The sequence below is a fragment of the Sylvia atricapilla genome, chromosome 10 (genome assembly GCF_009819655.1).
Source record: "Sylvia atricapilla isolate bSylAtr1 chromosome 10, bSylAtr1.pri, whole genome shotgun sequence".
NCBI classification, from domain to species: Eukaryota; Metazoa; Chordata; class Aves; order Passeriformes; family Sylviidae; genus Sylvia; species Sylvia atricapilla.
The window spans coordinates 11,838,517-11,857,876 of record NC_089149.1 but is presented as its reverse complement, the minus strand read 5'-3'; the positions used below and the strand labels follow the sequence as shown (position 1 = coordinate 11,857,876).

The 19,360-nt window shown below is 43.6% G+C and overlaps 1 protein-coding gene across 1 annotated transcript in view; it reads right to left on the bottom strand.

Annotated features, from left to right (window-relative positions):
- Positions 1–19,360, bottom strand: part of LOC136365794 (IgGFc-binding protein-like) — a 56,651-nt gene that overhangs the window by 6,318 nt on the left and 30,973 nt on the right. The window contains exons 30-52 of the mRNA XM_066326495.1: positions 18,781–19,345; positions 18,404–18,603; positions 17,922–18,302; positions 17,263–17,549; positions 16,663–16,934; positions 15,611–15,694; positions 15,274–15,423; positions 14,579–14,696; positions 13,713–13,840; positions 12,881–13,424; positions 12,555–12,607; positions 10,877–11,124; positions 10,433–10,610; positions 9,822–9,934; positions 8,416–8,479; positions 6,216–6,483; positions 5,840–5,973; positions 4,858–5,102; positions 4,055–4,219; positions 3,485–3,609; positions 2,492–2,760; positions 1,498–1,706; positions 893–1,034 (exon numbers count right to left, since the gene is read on the bottom strand). Of these exons, the coding sequence (XP_066182592.1) occupies positions 893–1,034; positions 1,498–1,706; positions 2,492–2,760; positions 3,485–3,609; positions 4,055–4,219; positions 4,858–5,102; positions 5,840–5,973; positions 6,216–6,483; positions 8,416–8,479; positions 9,822–9,934; positions 10,433–10,610; positions 10,877–11,124; positions 12,555–12,607; positions 12,881–13,424; positions 13,713–13,840; positions 14,579–14,696; positions 15,274–15,423; positions 15,611–15,694; positions 16,663–16,934; positions 17,263–17,549; positions 17,922–18,302; positions 18,404–18,603; positions 18,781–19,345 (4,942 nt within the window). The remainder of the gene's footprint in view (positions 1–892; positions 1,035–1,497; positions 1,707–2,491; positions 2,761–3,484; positions 3,610–4,054; positions 4,220–4,857; positions 5,103–5,839; positions 5,974–6,215; positions 6,484–8,415; positions 8,480–9,821; positions 9,935–10,432; positions 10,611–10,876; positions 11,125–12,554; positions 12,608–12,880; positions 13,425–13,712; positions 13,841–14,578; positions 14,697–15,273; positions 15,424–15,610; positions 15,695–16,662; positions 16,935–17,262; positions 17,550–17,921; positions 18,303–18,403; positions 18,604–18,780; positions 19,346–19,360) is intronic.

Genomic DNA, 19,360 nt, shown 5'->3' with positions numbered 1-19,360 from the left:
GCAGGGCATGAAAGTGGCCTCCTAAGGGATGTTGTTTTCATAATCTCTGCCATGTGTCATTACAAAATTGAAAAGCAATGTTCAATTTTGGCCGACTCAGCTCTGTCACTGATTTCTGCTGAGGTTACTAAACTGTTCAGACCTAACAATCAGATACAGTGGCTATCATCTTTGTATTCTCCTCAATCACTGAGCACAGAGTAAATCATTATGCCTGGAGCAAGGCATAAAAAGGCTGTCCTTAAAATTGCAGGGGTGCCTCTGCTCAGATTTTTTCCTAAAACGTAGTAGGGGGACGCTGGATTTGCCTTATGCTTTTGTATTGATCCTCAGTATGTAACAAGCTCTCTCCTACACAACCTACAACCCAACCTACACACAAAATATGGGAATAAACTTGCCTAGCCAACACAAATGTTGATTGAAAAGCACCAAAGTACTCTGACTGATCTGTCATATATCTGTCCTGATCTGCTCTGTCCTGGTTTTGCTTATTGGTTAGTTGATTTCTTTTCCCCTGTTCTCAAATCAACATACAGTGGGAAAAACAGAGTCATTGTGCTAGGATTCACAAACTGAGTTTTGGGTTCAGTAGATGCACTGGGATTTTTTTAAAAGAAATTTTATTCAAACTAGTCAGACAAATTTCTACATATAAGTAAATTATACCCAGATATCCATTTTCCTCTACAAATTCTCTGCATGGAATAAGAACCTTCTGTTATGAGAACTGAGGCTTTTTTGTATTCAATAACATGTTGTCAACAAAACAGAGTTGCCTTCCTTCCCCATGAAAGAATTGAATTGCCATGGAAGAAAGTATGTACACCCACAGCCTCCCTCCTTCTACAGCCCACAAGTGAACCCCAAGTGAAGACCTGCTTGTACATACTTGTTGGATTGCACTTGTGTTTTCCATCTTTGATCAGGCAGGTTTCTCTGGAATCACAGCTATAGCTCTTGCAGCTGATGACACCATTCTTCTCGCACTGGCATCTTTGGGAGCAGTGTGGAGTTATCCATGTCTCCCCAGCCTGGACACAAGTTATGTTAATAATACATTAGCAAGGTGCTCAGCTTTGCAGTGCAATGGAAATTCAATAGCCATGGGTGTGGGCACTAGCTAGGTCCAGTTGGCAATTCCACAACTGCTTGATTAAGTGTAGTCTCACCAAGAGCCTGTGAGAGGGGATCTCAGTCCATTTATCTTACTGTCTTCATCATGAGAATCTGAACACAAAACTGCACTAGCATAGACTGTCTGAATAATTCTGACTGTTTTAAAATACGTCTCAGTTTTGGCCTCAGGTGCAAAGTACCAAGCAAGCTTCTGTATCTTCTAATACCCAATGCAGCAGCTTTTACTAATCAGATGAAAAGTATGTAAGAGGTAGATCCTGAAATCTTTGATCTCTCTCTCTCTTTCATATTAAGATGGACAGGAGACCAATTTTCTACAAGTTTTGAAGTCAGAGATTTGCCCCACAAACTACTTACACTGTAGTAATTGTTGTCATCATCTCTGCAGCCACAGCTGCTGAGAGGCACACAGTTGCCATTGCTGAGCACATAATTATCATCACATTCACAGCCCTCTGTGCACTCTTCTGTCTTCTCACAAAGGGAAGAGGCAAAAATATCACTGCACGTTGATGGGCAGGCAGAGACACAGTCTTTGTAGTGGCTCCGGGATGGGCAGGGCAATGCTGTGTGGGAGAACAGAGCCAGCTTTATTAAATGCATTTACAAAGTGCACTGCAAATACGGAAAGCTACACCTTGGCCTATGGAATGGTAGTACAGAACTGCCTTTTAATAGCTGATTTTGATCATCACCTGGTTTTTATTTTTGTATTTTACTTAAAAAAATCAAAACAACAAAAAACAAGACAAAGAATGCTCTCTGGAACTGCTTATTCAGTTTTATTACAGATATGACTGAACCACCTGGCACTAGAATGTCCTGATTCAGTATTCAGTTCAACTGCAAAGGCTTCTTTGGGCCCTGCTAGAAATGAGACTCTCAAGGCAAATTCCTTAAAATATTCAACCCCCCATTGATGAAAACCAGTAAATTTAGTTTAACTAAATTTAGTTAAATTTAATGGTGTAAATTTAGTTTAACTAAAAATAGGCAAGGGCAGCAGATATCCATTGTCAGACTGCAGGTTCATCTAGCTCTAAACCCTATTTATGCCAATGACTAGACAAGCACAATGGGACAGTTCAAGAAAACAGTATAACATGACAATATATCATTTGGCTACCAATGCCATTCTAACTCCACATTAAAATCCCTAATCTGTCTAGTTCTGAGTTATCTCTGGGTTTTCCTTAATGTGAACGCAGTTCAGTGCAGCAATGAGAACATGATAGTAGAATTGCATTTTGTAAGAATTTAGATTTAATTTTCTTTTACATAACTTGTTCTCCTAATTCTGCTAATTTTTCCATGCTGTCAGTCATTCAGGTTCTTTCACTTGTGTACTTACGACAGAATGTGCTATTCCTCCATTTAATGGTGACTCCATGATTTTTGCAGGTGTCCACATAGACTTGAACTATGTCACAGAGAGCAGACTTCATACCATCATACTGGCACATATCATAGACACAGATCTCTATGAAGTCATCAGGGTTGACTAGACTATGGCATACTTCGAATTTGTCTGATTTTAGAACATTGCACTGTCTTTCAATGTCTTGTTTGTTCTCAGCAGTGCAAGGAGGATTCTCATCTTCTCTTAAGTCTGGCAAACAACTGCAAGAAAGCACAGACATGGGGTGCTATAAGACAGACACAAAATGAAAAGTTTCTTTCCACTGAAAAGTAGAAAAGGTTGGGGAATATGACTTCCTTCTGTCAATGGATGAAAGACTGGGCAGAAGTGGGCCTGCCTGACAACCACCATGCTGTGTCTGACACCTGATACTCTCATTGAACATGACCCTGACTAGAGGATTGTCTTCACAGCTTGACCTTGGATCTGTCTCATCACTGCAGATTTCTGTGTGGTGACCTGAACAGAGCCAGGCTGACACTGGCTTCCATCTGTGGGGCTTCTATGGTTGCCTTGCTCAGGTAGAGTGGGATGGACCCTGGCTGGTGAGGCCACATTTTCTCAGCTGTGTTGTCACATATGGCTCCACATCTGCCAGGGTGCAGCTGGCCCTCACCATTCCTCAGCACCATCAGCTTGCTCTGAGTTTTATCAGTGTAAAATAAACAGAGTCCATACTGTGGACTGCCCAAAGACCCATTTTCCAAGTGTACACATAGATTAATAGAACAGCTGTAGTTTTCCTCTGGCCTGTGCAGTGGTTTCCTGTGGGGATGGCTGTTTTTTGATCTACAAATTCAAGAGAAAAGTCTGGTAACATACAGTGCTTATATGTTACAAAGTAACAGGCAGTCAAAACGATTAAAAACAATTCACTGTGTACCTGAAGCAAGATGGAAGGTATGAAAATTATTTAAAATTTACCCTTTATCACTGTCTTGCTCCACTTCCCAGCTATTTCCAAACTGTGGGGCAGGGACAACTGTGCCATTGGTCAAGGACAGATCATCTTCACGATTACCATTGAAATTGCCACACATGCCATGTACCTGCAGATGAAAAAGAATCATGACCTGAGCATGACCTCTGTTCATCAACTTCCCAAATAACTTCTTATTCATTGCCTGTGAAATAATGTGGCTAAATCACCACCAACAGACAATACTGTACCAGAAATTTCAGACATTCTGACTGCATCCATGGAGAAACAAAACAGAAGTTACAGTAAATCTGTGATTTCCTAAGGCTTCAAAACTGTTTATTTCTCTAAGTTTAGAAGTATTCCCCTAGACAGGTAATTTTCTTTAACTATCCCCTTGAAACACAAAGAAGTGGTTGTGAAGAAAAAGAAATAGAAAGGAAAAAATTACATGTGGTACAATACAGCTAAAAAAGAAAGATGCAACAGCAAAACACAGGAATAAAAGGAACTAGAAGTAAATGCACAAAGTAGCATTTTGAAACAACAACAGATGTTTGTATACTAAATCTTACCTGTGAGAAGTAAGAGCGTGGGAGGGTGATTTCCAGATGGTGATTGCCATCATATTTCACTGTCACACCGAAGTCAGTTTCCACTACTATAAATTTGCCAACATTTCCAATGGACACGCTTTGCAGTCGGTTCTGCACTGGAGTGTAGACTCTCTCATTGTTCAGCTGGAGAGACATGTCATTTGTCAGTATGGAGATTCCTCCATGAAAACTCACAATTTATACTCCTAGCAGTGCTGAAGATTTCTCTGTGGCAGTTTTAGGCCTTTACACTTCCTCTATTGCATATTCCAGCCAAGGGTTGCAGGGAATCAGCCTTTTAGCTGAGGAGGGGTGGGCAGGATTTGTATCCTGTGCTTTTAACAGGGAGCTGGAAAGATCCCTGGTAGTGAGCAAGCTTTTTCTCACTCATGGGGCAGATTCCCTGCCTTCAGTACTGCTGTGGCTCCCCATGTTATTCTTGGCTAATACATTGTGCCTTGCTTGTTATAAGTGATTGGGTTGATAAAAGCTGTTGAAGTGGGGAGTCCCATATTTTAATTCCGGCAACAATTCCCCATTATGGAGGCCCTGGGTTTAATCTCTAAGATATGGATAATAGAACAGTAAACCCAAACCAGAAGCCTTGGGAACTAGTGAGAAATTGTATTTCCTCATGGCATTCACTTAATGGGGGTGCTCACAAGTGATAAGCTTGTGCATATATGTTCCTTAGGAAACATGAAGATCCTTTTTCCAACAGCTATTCTAAGTGAGCTAATTTTCAGATACTTCTTGCCAGAAAAAAGAGCACCACCACTTACCAGGATTCCTTGTTTTTTCTGCAGGGTGATTCGTACACCATATACATCTATGTAGACTTCTTTCAGGTATGTGGCCCCTCTTAGTCCTCTGTCTTCATTCTTACCAAGTATCGTTATAGGAACAACATTGGTGGCAGTGTTGACAACCTCAACCAAAGTGTAGGTGCAGGTTCCCACAAAAGTGTACTTCATTCCATCAAAAGTGAAATAATGGGGATCTCCTACCACTTGACATATTGCTTTACCTGAAGGCGAAAAAATGATCTAAGAATTTTGTGCTAGATTCCACCATGGACTCAGCTAGCCAAAGCAGTTTGCATAGTGTAGCAACCTCATCCTGATCATTATTATGTGGGCAAACTTTCAGAGAGGCATCTCAGATTCATGCCAATGACATTTATATGTAAATAAGAAGTTTCTAGAAAGCATCTCCTAAATTTCGTTTGCAAATTATGTACAAAATAAACTTTCACATACATTTCTATATGCTATTGTAACTATGATTTATAGCATAGTTGAGAGTAATACAAAACTTTTCTACATATCTATATAAAATACATAATTAACTGTATAAATATACATGTAAATATCAAAGCAAATAAAATTGCATCTATATACATCAAGACATAATGCACTTTTCATTACACAGGCCCACAGAAATACAATTCTCACAGAAATGCAACCAATTTCAAAGCTTGCTGCACTGGTGATGTGGGACTTGAGTTTTCATTATCAGGACAAATAGAATCCAAGCAACCTTACAATCTTTTGGGCAGCATCAGTTTTTGCTGATATCTGCTACAACAGGAGGGCAGCTGTGCTTGCAAGACAGAACATGATGCATTTTCATCTCTTAGCACTGGCAGCAGTCAGTTGGGGCTTCTTTACTATCTCATATGAAAAGATATTTATAATAAAGCTAGGAGAAGGAAAGGATCTAATTATGGAATTGGCATTGGGGCTGTTTTCAGGCAGGACTCACCATTGGAATGACAGCCCAGCACACCATCCTTAATACTGCACACCTCTTGGACTCCACACTCCCAGGCATTGCACTCAATGGTGTTATTTGCCTTGCAGGTGCAGCGCTCAGTGCAGGCATAATCAGTGAACCAGCTTTCATTCAGCTACATGGAAAAAAAGAGTGTAGAAGTATATATTGTAAGATAAATAGGAAGGTAAAACCATAAGGGAAAATCAAAATTATTAGTATTTGAATGTGCATTATATATAATCATTTGGGCAATTGTAGCCATGCAGTTTATGGACCAAGAAAGCTGGCAATGTAAGTCTATTTTGAAATTATTAATGGTGTAAATATGAATTGTGTAGTTTTTTAAACATGGTTTTCCCCTCACAGTGATAAAGATCCCCTGTTTTTTGGTGTTTTCCTTTTATTCTTTAAATATGTGATGTCACTTGCCTGGTGATACTGGTTTTTTTCATCAAGACAACCACAGTTGCTCTCTGGTACACATTTGTCTCCACTCAAAACATAGCCTTCCTTACAGAAGCAACCTTCCACTGGCAAAGAACTGCAGGAATCAACTTCTGAGATGTTCAAACAGGTAGAGGGACACCTAGTACCACAACTCTTGTAGATGCTGCCTCCAGGACAGGACATTGCTAAATAAAGGGGAAAAAAAAATAAAATCACTCAAAAGGCAAAATCATAATAAAGATTTTCCTGATGTTTTCACTGTTTGCTCCTGAAAATATACACAATGTCTGTTAGAAAGTCTGGCAGGAGAATGCACAGTACAAACCTTTTTCTGCTGATTTAATGGCATAAAGTGATTCAGTTATGGGAATAGAAGAATCTTTTGCCATACCAGCTGATATGTCCCCATTACTGTAGTTACTATTTGAGCATCTGCTATATATTCCAAAATAGAACTAAAAATCCCACTCTTGTCTTTCACTGAGACTGCTTGAGAACAAGATATTTTCACACCCCTCCCGCTTATGGCAGAACTGGACTTCTATCACTCAAACATGGTCCCCAGGGATAACATTACATTTTACAGAAATCCCGAAGCATTTTTCCATTTCTGTCATCTAAAAAAACATAGAAAAACATAGGTTTGGCTGGATTATGTAACAAATCATTACATATGATTCTCATTTATTTCTGTCCCTACAACAGGATCTTAGTCCTGTCAGACAATTACAGCCCACATCCCCAGTTATCTAGCCAGACTTCCTTCCCTTGGTCAGGACCTTAATTGTGTTTTTATTTGAATCACTGATGAAGAGAGCACTTGAGAGTCAATCTTTCTAATGTTACTGACTTTTCTGTATTACTATAATGAAGCCATAGATATTTAAGTTCTGGCCTATAGCCTCAGACTATGGTGTCTGTATGTCCACAGCTTTAATCTGATTTGGAGAGTTAAACACCCATTTCTTGTTCTATCTTATTTTTATATAGGAATTCTCTATGCTCTCTCCTCTCAGGGTTGACTTACTGAGTGCTTTATCACCCAATTCTTTTCCCAAACTGACTAACTCCTAGAACCTATCCTTTTTTTTTATGGTTTTGTTTAAATGCAGAGCTAATTGTTGATCACACCAAAAAAAGAAAAGAAAAAAAGGAAAATAAAAAGGTGCACATCTGCAAAAGGTAACCTAGTGGTAACTGGTATAATAAAAATTACTGTAAGACAAAAAGGGATAGAAAAAAATTATGGTTTATTTAAGTATGGATGACCTTGAGAGGACTTTTTTTCTCTCCAGGTGTGTAGTTTGTGGACTTATATGGCTTTTAGAAAATGCTGCCCAGTGAAGTTGTGGATGCCTCTTTCTTGGAATTATTTAAGACTAGGTTGGAGGGGGCTTTGAGAAAGCTGTTTTAATGGAGGACATCCCTGCACATAGCAGGAGGGTTGGAACTAGATGATATTTAAAGTCGTTTCCAACCAAAACATTCTGTGATTATATGACTTTATGTCTGACAGGCAGAAAGCTGTCCAGTGTTGCTTAAAATCAGTACCAGTGGAACCCCTAGAAAGCTTTATTCTAAAAAAATATGAGTTCATTATATTAAATTTGCCATAAGGTCAATCTGAAGATAATTAATTGAGACGTGACAGTACTCAATTTCTTAGCTATAGAGAGAAATAGAGCAATTCCTAGAAACGGCTGCTTTTCAAGGCTTCTGATTTCTTTAACCAAAGGCCATTGATAAGAATGTTTTATGGAGGACTACCAGCTCCACTTACATTGAGGATGGCAGATTTTCACTGAGGCAAAGGAACTTATTTCTCCAGTGCAGAAGCTCACATAAGACACAGTTGAATGTAATCAGACTTTTTCAAGAAACTAATAGCAAATTATAATATTATAAAACTTTGAGGATTTAACCTGCATGTATTCTAATGTTCTCAAAATTAGTGGTTTATACAAATTCTGGAATGATTCTGAATCTGAAGCTGGCTCAAGACATTATAAAAGACAGACTATACTCAGAACATTATGTAGAATGAAATAACATGCATGGAAAAGGTAGAGGACAATGAAGTTAAAATTTAGAATAGATATTTATATCAAAACACTCACGGCAAAGAGTAGCATTCCTCCACTCTATGCATATCCCAGCATTGACACATGACTCAGCATAGGCCTGCAGTCCATAGCATAAGGATGTTGCCTGTCCCCCAGTGAAACACATGTCATAAACACAGTTTTCAAAGAAATTCTGTGGAGGCACCTTGGTGTGACAGTCCTTGAAGATGCCTGTGTAAATCAAGGAAGATATATATAAAGATAGAAAAACCTGCTGTAATGTTAAGATGACCACCATGTATTTTCTGTCACAGCAAACACACTGTGGGTGTTGCAGGTTATGTTAAGCAAAGTAATCCAGTACTTGAAATGGATACACAGTGCACAATATGAGAATGGGCTCCCTGGATCAAGTTTTCTTCTTTTTGCATGATCAATACAACGTAACTTACATAGATTAAGCATTGCTGCCTAAGAAAACTACTAATTCTAGACAACTACAGGAAACATGTACAGAATTTCAGATAAAGTATCTGAAATACACAAACCAACAGTCTGTCTGCACTATTTCTTTTAGCAAGCAAAGTACAAGTCACTATAACACAAAGAGCAGCTATGGTTTCCTGCACATGTTCTCAGATAGAATTCATGGACATATTGGCATTGTCTGAACAGATAAGATACTCTAGACAGGAACTAATTTGTTTTACATTCACACTGGAGGCTTTATATGTTTCCAATATAAGCTCAGAAAAAGAGGCCATAGAGAAAGGACAAAACCAGTTAGACCATGCTCCATCACCTAGCTCACAGAATCTACCAACACACTACCTGTTGGGTCTGTGATCATGCCACATGCTGTGTTTTTCTTTGCTTCACTCTCCAACACAGGATCACATTGCTCTTCTCTCCCACCACTGGAGCATCTGGGGAAAGCAAGCAAATCAAACACGTTTCACTTCTCTTACTATCAGATTTTCAGTGGAAAATTAATACACGGCAACTCTGCACAAAACAATGCATTTTATTCTGTCACAAGGCTTTATCCAGCTTCTTTGAAAAGCTGATGTCAACCCTCTCACTCAATGGACTCCTTTTTTCATCCCTTCTGGGTGATTCAAAGGCTAATTCTTAGCTGGGAGGAAAAAAAAAAAAAAAAACAAAAACAAAAAACAACAAAAAAGCAGCTATGGGATCCAAACAACTACGGTTTCCAATAAGGGAACTGGACTGACATACCATTCCCCCTCACACTAAACATACAAATCCTGCTTTGGAAAAGGAGACTTAAAGGACACAAGCCCTCTTAACATTCACTAGTTTATGTGAAAGTTAAGCTCCCTACTTCTAATGGACAGCTAGAAGATGTAGAATGGTACTGGATGAAAAAGCCAGCAAGCAGATCTATATTTGTTTATGAGAGTTTGCCCAGCAAATGTCACATGATGAAATGATTTTACATACATGGTGTTATCCTCAGGTACCAGCCAGCTTTCTCCAAGATCAGTGGAACTACTTGCAATGTCACCATTGGGCTTGATATTGTCATCATTTGGATCACCATTATAGTTACCTGTGATGGTAAAAAGAGATTTATGGGGCACATGAAACCTCTAGAAAAAACCCAGGTTTTAGGCTGCAAAATAAATTAAAATGAGATAGGGAGAATATATATGTAACATCAATCTGTAGTGGGCAAAGTAAGAGCAGAATTATATTTTGATTACTGACAACGGCTGCTGCTCAGACATTTGAAGCAGGAAGTCTGTAAGTTCCTATGTAACTAGATTACATGGAATCCAAGAAAAAACTTATCTAAATAACTCTGCTCTTTTTCTTGCATCCTACATGTAGGATGTTGGACGAAATATTAAACAGTGCTGTTCGTACCATTATATTCTTAGGTAGATTTCCTGCACTGAAAGTGTGAAAAACCCATGAAGAGATAATTGAACTAGAGAACTCCAGATGATCCAAACCAAAGAATAATCAGAAACTCACAAGTCAAACTACTCTTGTAATTTTTACATCCTAAGAAAAGAAATTTAAGTAATCACCAGCTACTACTTACCACAGAGGCCGCAGAGCAGACCACTATAATTAGAAGGCACAGAGACTTCTGCATAATGATTTCCATCATATCTCACCCACAGTCCAAAGTCAGTTTCCAAGAGAACATATCCACCACTGCTTTGAATACTGATCTTCTTTTCAATAAATACAGGCAAGTTCATTCTGTGACCATTCACCTGTACAGCAAGTTGTGAAAGTAAGAATAAGGCTGTTGGGACTCCTACAACTACCAGCAGCTAGTACAGATTGGTGAAAGATAGGATCTTATGCACAGGGGAACTGGAACTGATTAAAGAACATCTGAGCAAGTTTGTTGGAGATCTCATTAAAAGAGGTAGATATAATTAATAAAAAGATAAAGTTTTGTTATAAACTCTACAGAGATAATTATATGCACATCAGTTAAAAATTATATATGTCTTTTAAATAGGTATTTTCTTACATTCACTTTCTTGTTTTTCAACAGAGAAATCTGATTGTCATAGACTTCCACGTGCACTGACTTCACATAAGAGACTTTGGTGTTGGCTCCTCTGTGCTCGTTTGTGGTGGACACATCAAAATATGGAAGACTCTCAGAGGCATTGCACACTTTGGAGAGGGTGTAAGTGCAATTTCCCATGAAATTATGGACTTTGTGATCAAAAGTGTTGTAATGTGGGTCCCCAGAAGCACTGCAGGAAGCACGACCTGTGAAGAAAGAAGAAGTCCCTCTGAGTCTTCACCAGAATTTGCAGCTGCTTGGTTCCCAGTTTGTTTGTTTTATGTTGTATTTGTTGCTCGGATGTAACAGTGATGACATCAGTCAATAGCACTCCAAAGGTCAAGCCAGCCTTCTGTCTTTGGACCCACAAAGAATCTACTCTTGTGTATCAGAAATCTATGCTAGAGGATGATGAAGAAAGTTGGGTAAAAGGCATTATTAAGACATCATTATATAAAATGGAGCAGTGAGTTTTTAGTGTCCAGATTTGAAAAGCTCTTTCTGACTAAATAGGAAGAATTTACTCAAAAATTTTACAGGGCTAGTTAGCCAGAATAGACCACTGCACTATCAGCTGTCTGGGGTTTGGTACTCGTCATCTATGGAACTTAAATTGAGTATTGCTTTCACAAGATGTCCTTTACACACACACACAAAAAAAAAAAAAAAAAAAAAAAAAAAAAAAAAAAAAAAAAAAAAAAAAAAAAAAAAAAAAATTAAATAGCCAGTGATAATATGTACAAATGGAGGTATACTGTGTATGCATTTATATGTGAGACCTGCATAAGATTTTGAATGCTGATAAAAAGTTCTGATTCTAAAGGAACAAACTTCCCATCACCTCTTATCAGAGTTGAGCCTTAAGGTGCTTCCTAGTATTTACCAACAACAGGAGGAGAGATTCTTGAGAGCTTGAGAGAACATCTTTGCTTTTCAATGCCATGTTAAAATATAGCTACATTTAGGATTGTGTTTACATGTCAACCTTAACTCCTTACAAAGACAGACATACTTAACAATTACCAAGAAAAACAGAAGAAATCTAAACTGAGTAGGTCAGCCAGGACTCTCTTGTACTTAAACAAGGAGATACATACAGACATTAGTGATTAAAATTGGAAGAAACCAGCAATTAAAATTTATCTAAACTGATATTTTAGTTCATATCCTATATAATAAAGTCTTTTCCAAGAAAATATAATTAGATTATATCTGAAACAAAACCAAAATTTGGAAATTAAATTAGATTTTAAAATATACAGATGATAACATCTGTATAACAGGTAAAAATTTGCCATACAAAAGAGTAATTTAAATATACATGGACATGACAATAAAGAGTATGTGAGATAATTATCAGATGTCTGGTCTACTCTTACAGAAACATGAGCACTGTGGCAAAGAGACCTATTGGAAGATGTATAGAGTTGGAAGCCAGAAAGACTCCCAGAAGAGCAGAAATGTTCCAAAAGTGTGATTAGTAAGGAAACGCTCTGACCTTCCAGTATAAAATCACTGTCAGATAGCTATGGGACCTGGATTCAGAAGACAGGGAAGTGCTAAAAGGAAGCAAGAGAAGGAGATTGGAGACAACAGCATCTGAGCTGGGTATGGGTCTTGGTGAGCTAGTGAGTACAGGCTGTGTTGTGGCACCTGGCACAGGGCGTGTAGATGTCGGTGTTGATGGACCTAGCACAAGAGAGAGTTAGGGGAGATGTGCACCAACAGGGGAGTTTTGTAGCAGGTATGTCATCCACTCATCACAAATAGCCCAAAAGCTTGACCAGGAAGGTTCAGGATGCCCAGGACAGGGACTGTACAGTGACTTCTCATCAAAAACTCATACACCACTCTTACACCAGAAGATATGTGTGATAATGGAGATTTGTTCCCAAATGAATGCAACATGTTCCCAATATGAGCTTTGAAGTGGACTCAAAAAACTACGAATAATAGCAGTACCTGAGTTCATGGCAGGTGTTGTTGGTGATGGTCTTGATGTTGTTGGTGGTCTTGGTGTCATTGTTGGTGGCCTTGGTGTTGTTGTTGTTGGTCTTGGTGTTGTTGTTGCTGGTCTTGGTGTTGTTGTTGGTGGTCTTGGTGTCGTTGTTGGTGGTGTTGTTGTTGGTCTTGGTGTCGTTGTTGGTGGTCTTGGTGTCGTTGTTGGTGGTCTTGGTGTAGTTGTTGGTGGTCTTGGTGTCGTTGTTGTTGGTGTTGTTGTTGGTGGTTTTGGTGTCGTTGTTGTTGGTGTCGTTGTTGGTGGGCTTGGTGTCGTTGTTGGTGGTTTTGGTGTAGTTGTTGTTGGTGGTCTTGGTGTCGTTGTTGTTGGTGTTGTTGGTGGTCTTGGTGTAGTTGTTGTTGGTGTCGTTGTTGTTGGTCTTGGTGTCGTTGTTGGTGGTCTTGGTGTAGTTGTTGTTGGTGTTGTTGTTGGTGGTCTTGGTGTTGTTGGTGGTCTTGGTGTCATGGTTGGTGGTCTTGGTGTCATTGTTGGTGGTCTTGGTGTTGTCTGAGTTGTAATGTTAGGCAGTGGAGTAGGGGGTGTAGGAGGAAGTGGACCTATGAAGATACAGAAGTGGTAAGTGTCCACATGAGAATGCTTTGTTGTAAGCAGCTAATCCAGCCTTCCTGAAGAACCCAACATGCTGACCCAAGAGACCCAGGGCAGGGATGGCACTGTTATGTCTCCGCAAAAACAGTACCAGCAGCAGAGCTGGAGACAGGAGGAGACATGCCCCCTTCACTATGGACACTCCATTGCATGTCATGGGCCTTGGAGGAAGCAAAATGTTCCAACAAGCAGAATCAGAAGAGGATGGCAGGTGGCAGTACATGAGCTGGGTGTGGGTCTGTTTGGTGAGGTGGTGAGCACAGGCTGCATTGTGGTACCTGGCAAGGGGACCGTGGGTGTTGGTGTCAATGGACCTAGCACAAGAGAGAGTTAGAGCAGGGGAGTTTTGTTGCAGATAGCTGGTTCCCTCACCCTTCTGAAGTACCCAACACCATGACCAGGCATACTCAGGACAGGGATTGAAAAGCTCTGTCATCTCAGGCAGAGCTGTCCCACTCAAGGGCCCTGCTACCAGCTTAGCTGGGTGACAACAGCAGATAAGGCACTTCGGTAGCTGTGGTCAATGTCTTGCCTGTGGGCCTTGGAATACGTGAACTGCAACAGTGACTGCAGGCATTGCCAATGCTTCAGCCTCCCAGAGGAGAGTTTGCTTGGGCACAGGCTGCATCCGTGCCCAAATACAAGCTGTGCTCCTGCCTCTAGCACAGCCTGCCACCTTAGTTAATGATGTGTGTCAAGCTTCCCTAAGCCACGCCTTGTACCTGCACAGGATCCCTTTACAACGGAGATGTCATCCAATGCTACGTTGCTCCGCACATCGTTACCCCATTCTCCCTCCAGCAAAATCTAAGGGAAGAAATGGTTCCCAGCATTAGCTCCAGCTGCATGTGTGAAGAGCCATTAGAAAGCACGTTTCCTCTGAGGTGACAGGGAGAGCCTGTGGCCTTACCTGCATGTTTCCTGTGGTGTTCACTGTCACCTCTCCCAAGTGCCATCTGTCCTCGTGGTTCCCCAGTTTTTCCCAGAGCAGCAGCATCTCATCATCCTTCCACACGTACACCCGCAGGGCCATTGATTCAGCAGTTCCGTACATGTGGTACCAGAAGCGGAAGCAGAGTGTTCCTTCCCAGCTGCACTCTGGACTGGCCAGATGAGCCACAGAGCCAGGGTAAGTATTCTCATCCCCTTGCAGGAAGATGTAGTAGCCATCTGAAACAAAGCATGAGCCACACAGTCACAGGTGCATCCGAGCTACCCAAAGCAGCCAGAGACAAGCCCAGGAGCACCTGGGCTGCAGTTTCAGGCAGGCAAAAGGAGGGTAGAGCAAACACAGTTCCTTCACAAGCCACAACCCTCCCCAGACACGAGTGCCCCTGTGAATGTGCTCTCAGGGCCATAGCAGATGTATGCTTTGGATGGGCACATGGCAACACCTCCAAAGCACTGCCACAGTCCACACATGGCTCTGCAGATTTGGAGAACCCTCATCTTTGGCCTCTGGAAAAGCCAGGTCTTGTAACAGTGTCATGGACCCATTTGTCTTCCCCAGAGACTGACAGGTCATCAAGATGGGCATTACATTCTCCCCTGCGTGGCAGGTCCTCGCCTGATCTGGGGGTAGCACAGACTGATTGCCAGGATTGGAAATCCTCCCCAGGGAATGCTCTGGCCCGCACTGGACAAACTGCTCTAGAGGAAGGCCAGGAAGCATGTGGTCTGTGTTTGCTGATAGAAGTTTGTTGCCATCTTTGTGGGAACACCCCTCTGCCTATGTTGTCGTTCCTACCTCCTGTTGTGTGGTCAGAGGACGGGCCGGTATTTGGTGTTGGTGTTGGGCCTTTGTTCCTTATCCAGTCAATGCTGCTGTAATCTTCCTGGACCCAGCCACAGAAGTCCTTGTCGAATGTGCAGGCAAAATTGCAGTCTGTTGGTGGAGCTGAAAACGGTGCAGAAAGAAAAGCAGAGGTTGTAGACTGGGGCTGGGGCCATCGTTTCCCTGTGTCCAGCAGGGCTCAGGAACATCCATGTACGTCCATGGGACGCCCGTGGACATGTGAGGGTAGCCAGCCAAACGGAAGTGCTAAGCACAGCCACTAAAAAACAGAGATGGGAGACAACAGTACCTGTGCTTGTCCCAGGTGATGGTGATGTTGTAGTATGGGGAGGCTGTGTTGTAGTGCCTGGCAAGGGGGGTGAGGTTGTAGGACCTGGAGAATGAAACAGAGTGAAACAGAAGTGGAGAAGGCACATGTGATAATGGATAATATGTTCCCATATGGAGATGTTACACACTTCCCAAAGATCCCTACACCATTGCAAGCAAGGTGCAGGATGGGGATTGCACCGGTCTGGGAAAGTCTCCTCACTGAAGGGCTGTCCCAACCGAGTGGCTTGTTATGTGGTAGGTGGGGAAAACCCTGCACAGAGTGCTGTCCCCACAACTGCTGAATCATGTGCTAATACAACTGGAAAAATGAAGAACTGGCTGTCCCTAACCCTCAAACAAAGAAAAAAAGGCCCCAAGGCTTTTTGCACAAAATTTTAAATAAAATCATATGACTAGAGGATGTGGATCTGAAAGGAAATCTTTGTCACAGGTAGGGTAAATTTGAAACATGTTATGTCATTACCTTAGTAGGATTTCACAGAGAACAACACCTATTAAGACCTAATGAAACTTTCTATAAGTTTTTCAGCAAATTTCATGGTCAATTCAAATTCTGTATGTATTTCATGCTTGTCAGTAAAAATGAATCCTAGCCATGCACAGCTTGTGCTGCTCTTGGCTGATCTGTTACAGGGTCAGAGATCAAGCTCAAACTGCTGATTTGTAGTCAAACTGGTAGTGCAACTCAGTGTTATTGACTCGTTATTTCTTTTTGTGACAGATGAAACAGAGTGAAACAGAAGTGGAGAAGGCACGTGTGATAACGGATAATATGTTCTCAAATGAGAATGTTGTACACTTCCCAAACATCCCCACACCATTGCAAGCAAGGTGCAGGATGGGGATTGCACCGGTCTGGGAAAGTCTCCTCACTGAAGGGCTGTCCCAACGGAGCGGCTTGTTATGTGGTAGGTGGGGAAAACTCTGCCCCCAGTGCTGTCCCCACAACTGCCCCATCCCGTGTCTCTGAGAGACTAGAAAACGAAAGGAGGTCAAGAGCAGACTTACCACAGACAGTGCCAGCACTCCAGTCTCCCAGAGCAATGCCCGCCTCAGCACAGGCTGCTGCATAGGCCTCCAGGTCATTGCAGAGGTGCTCCGTGCTGCCACCCGTGGCACACTGGTCATAGACACAGCTCTCAAAGTATGTCTTGGGTGGCAGGACTGCATGGCATGGCCGGAAGGGGCCACCGAGGTGTGTGAGGATTGAACACTGCTTGTTAGCTGCCTCCTCTTCAGCAGGGGAGCAGGATGCAGGGGGCTTGATGGCTGGGTCACACCTACAAAGCAGACACACAGCAATGAGTTCCCTGCAGCCTGTTGCCAGCAGCCACTGCATTTCCTGAGCTCCTGCCTGGCCATAACCTCAGCTTCTGCACTCCAGGTTCCCCACTAAGGCAGGCACCCATGGCTGTCAGTTAAAAGGGTGGAACATGTGGCCCACAGGCACCATTGGCCTCCCTGGTTGAGGGTGGACAGAAACAAGCGATCGAGGCAGTTGCGATCCAAAGAGGTTAGGAAAAGCATCCTGCCCAGGATGTCCCTCAGGATCTCCCCCCTCCCACACTCCCTCCCGTCCTTCATCCGCATGGTGGAACAAGGACTCACGGCCACTCGTCATCTGGCACCATCCAGCTGGCTCCAAAGTCGTTGAAGTTGGGTACAACCACCCCATCGGGTCGCATGAAGTCGTCCTGCTGGCTGCCAGTGTAGGCCCCACACAGCCCACAGAGTTTGCCCTTGTACTTCTCAGACACCTTCACTAGCAGGTCACGGTCCCCATCGAACTGCAGCTGCAGGCCCAGCTCTGTAGAAACCCGCACGTAGGAGCCGCTCCGGGAAATGTTCACACCAGGGGCAGGAGAAGCCGGCAGGGAGACCAGGGCACCGTTGATCTGGAGAAGGGGAACACACAGAGACAGAAGCATAAAGAGGTGCTCTCCACTGACAGCCCACTGTTTGTCACCAGGGTAGTTAGTGTCAGTGAGGCAGAAGCACTGTGGGCGTGACAATCCCTCCCCAGGCTTACGAGGCCAGTAGCAACTGTACCAATGGCACATTAAAAGCTCAGGGAAGTAACCAAGAATCTGTGTCTGCATGAGCCGTCGTGTATGGCCCCACTCAGGGCCTGCAGCCGCAGCCCTGCCATGCTCTTCCCCGAGCTTGCCGCAGGCTCAGGGAATAGCAAGCTCTCCGTGGGGACAGAGGGGTGTTTTAAGGGTGTCCAGGGTGCCTGTTGCTCCCAGGTATAAAAAGGAGAGGCTTACGTAGACTGCGTTGTGCTGGCGCAGTGCAATGTGGAGGCCGTTGAGGGACAGTGCCACAGAGTTCAGAGCTGTCCAGCTCTGGCTGCCGCGATGTTCGTTGCGGGTGGTGACACTGAACCCAACGGAGGAGTTGTCACAGCCCGTCACCACGGTGTAGTTGCAAGAGCCCTGGAAGTGGTGGAGCTTGCCATCAAAGGTGCTGTAATGCGGGTCACCGTAGATGTGGCAGATGTCAGTGCTGGCTGGGTAACAGCCCCTCTGGCCGTCCTGGATCTTGCAGACCTCGTCCTCGCCACAGGACAGGGCAGAGCAAACCATGTGGCCGTTGGCTTCACACCGGCACCGGCGAGTGCAGTTCTCATTCACGGAGGATTCGCCTTCCTGCAGGCAGGGAAACACCAAACCTCAGTGCATGAGGCAGGAAAGTACAGGCACAGGAGTGGCCTGGCAGGGATGCAAACCAGGGCAGGGTTTTCACTCACGGTGTAGTAGTTGCCCTCAAAGAGGCAGCCGCAGTTGGCCTCGGGCACACAGGTGTCTCCACTCAGGAGGAAGCCAGGGCTACAGGCACAGCCCTCCACACAAGGCTTGGAGCAGTTCTGTGGGGCTTGTGGATCAACACAGGTGGCAGGACAGCCAGTCGTGCAGGGGTCATAGTAGCTGTTGGCGGGACACTGCAGGGCTGCAATGAGAAGGGGAAAATTAGGACCCTAATTGTGCAAGACTTCAACCATGGGGGTCGGGAAACACCAGCCTTGGGGGAAGGGAAAGACCAAAGACTCGCTTTGGCCACAGGTTCAGAGCAGAGCAGAGGGTGTGGCCCCTTTCCCTTTCTGGCAATGGCCCTGCAGGTACTCACGGCAGAAGGTAGCATTCCTCCAGGGAAGGAGAGTCACACCAGCTGCCTGGCACGCATCAGCGTAGGCCTCCAGAGCAGCACACAGGAACTCCTGGCCACCGTTCAGGGCACACAGGTCATACAAGCAGGTGTCAAAGTAGTCCTGGGGGTTGATCACGCCGTGGCACCTCTCAAAAGGGCTAGGCCTGGTGGTCAGTATGCCACAGAACTGGTTGGACTGGTAGAGCTTCTCCTCTTCTGCACTGCAGGGTGGGGAGGGGTCAGGGACACCGCAGGAGGGGTCACTGTCTGGGACCTGCCAGCTCTCCCCCAGCGCATTGGAGTCTGCGGCTTGCTGCCCGTTGGGCATCATGTACTCGTCGTCTTTGCGGTTGTTGAAGTTGCCGCACATGCCACAGGTCAGGTTGAAGTAGGTGGTGGGCACCTTCACCTCCACCGAGTGGTCAGCGTCGTAGGACACTCTGAGGTTGAAGTCCGTTTCCAGGACGATGTAGCGACCACTCTTGCTCACCGTGATGGCCCCTCCAGCTGCACTCACCGGCAACGTCTGCCGCACGTTGTTCACCTACGGCACACACAC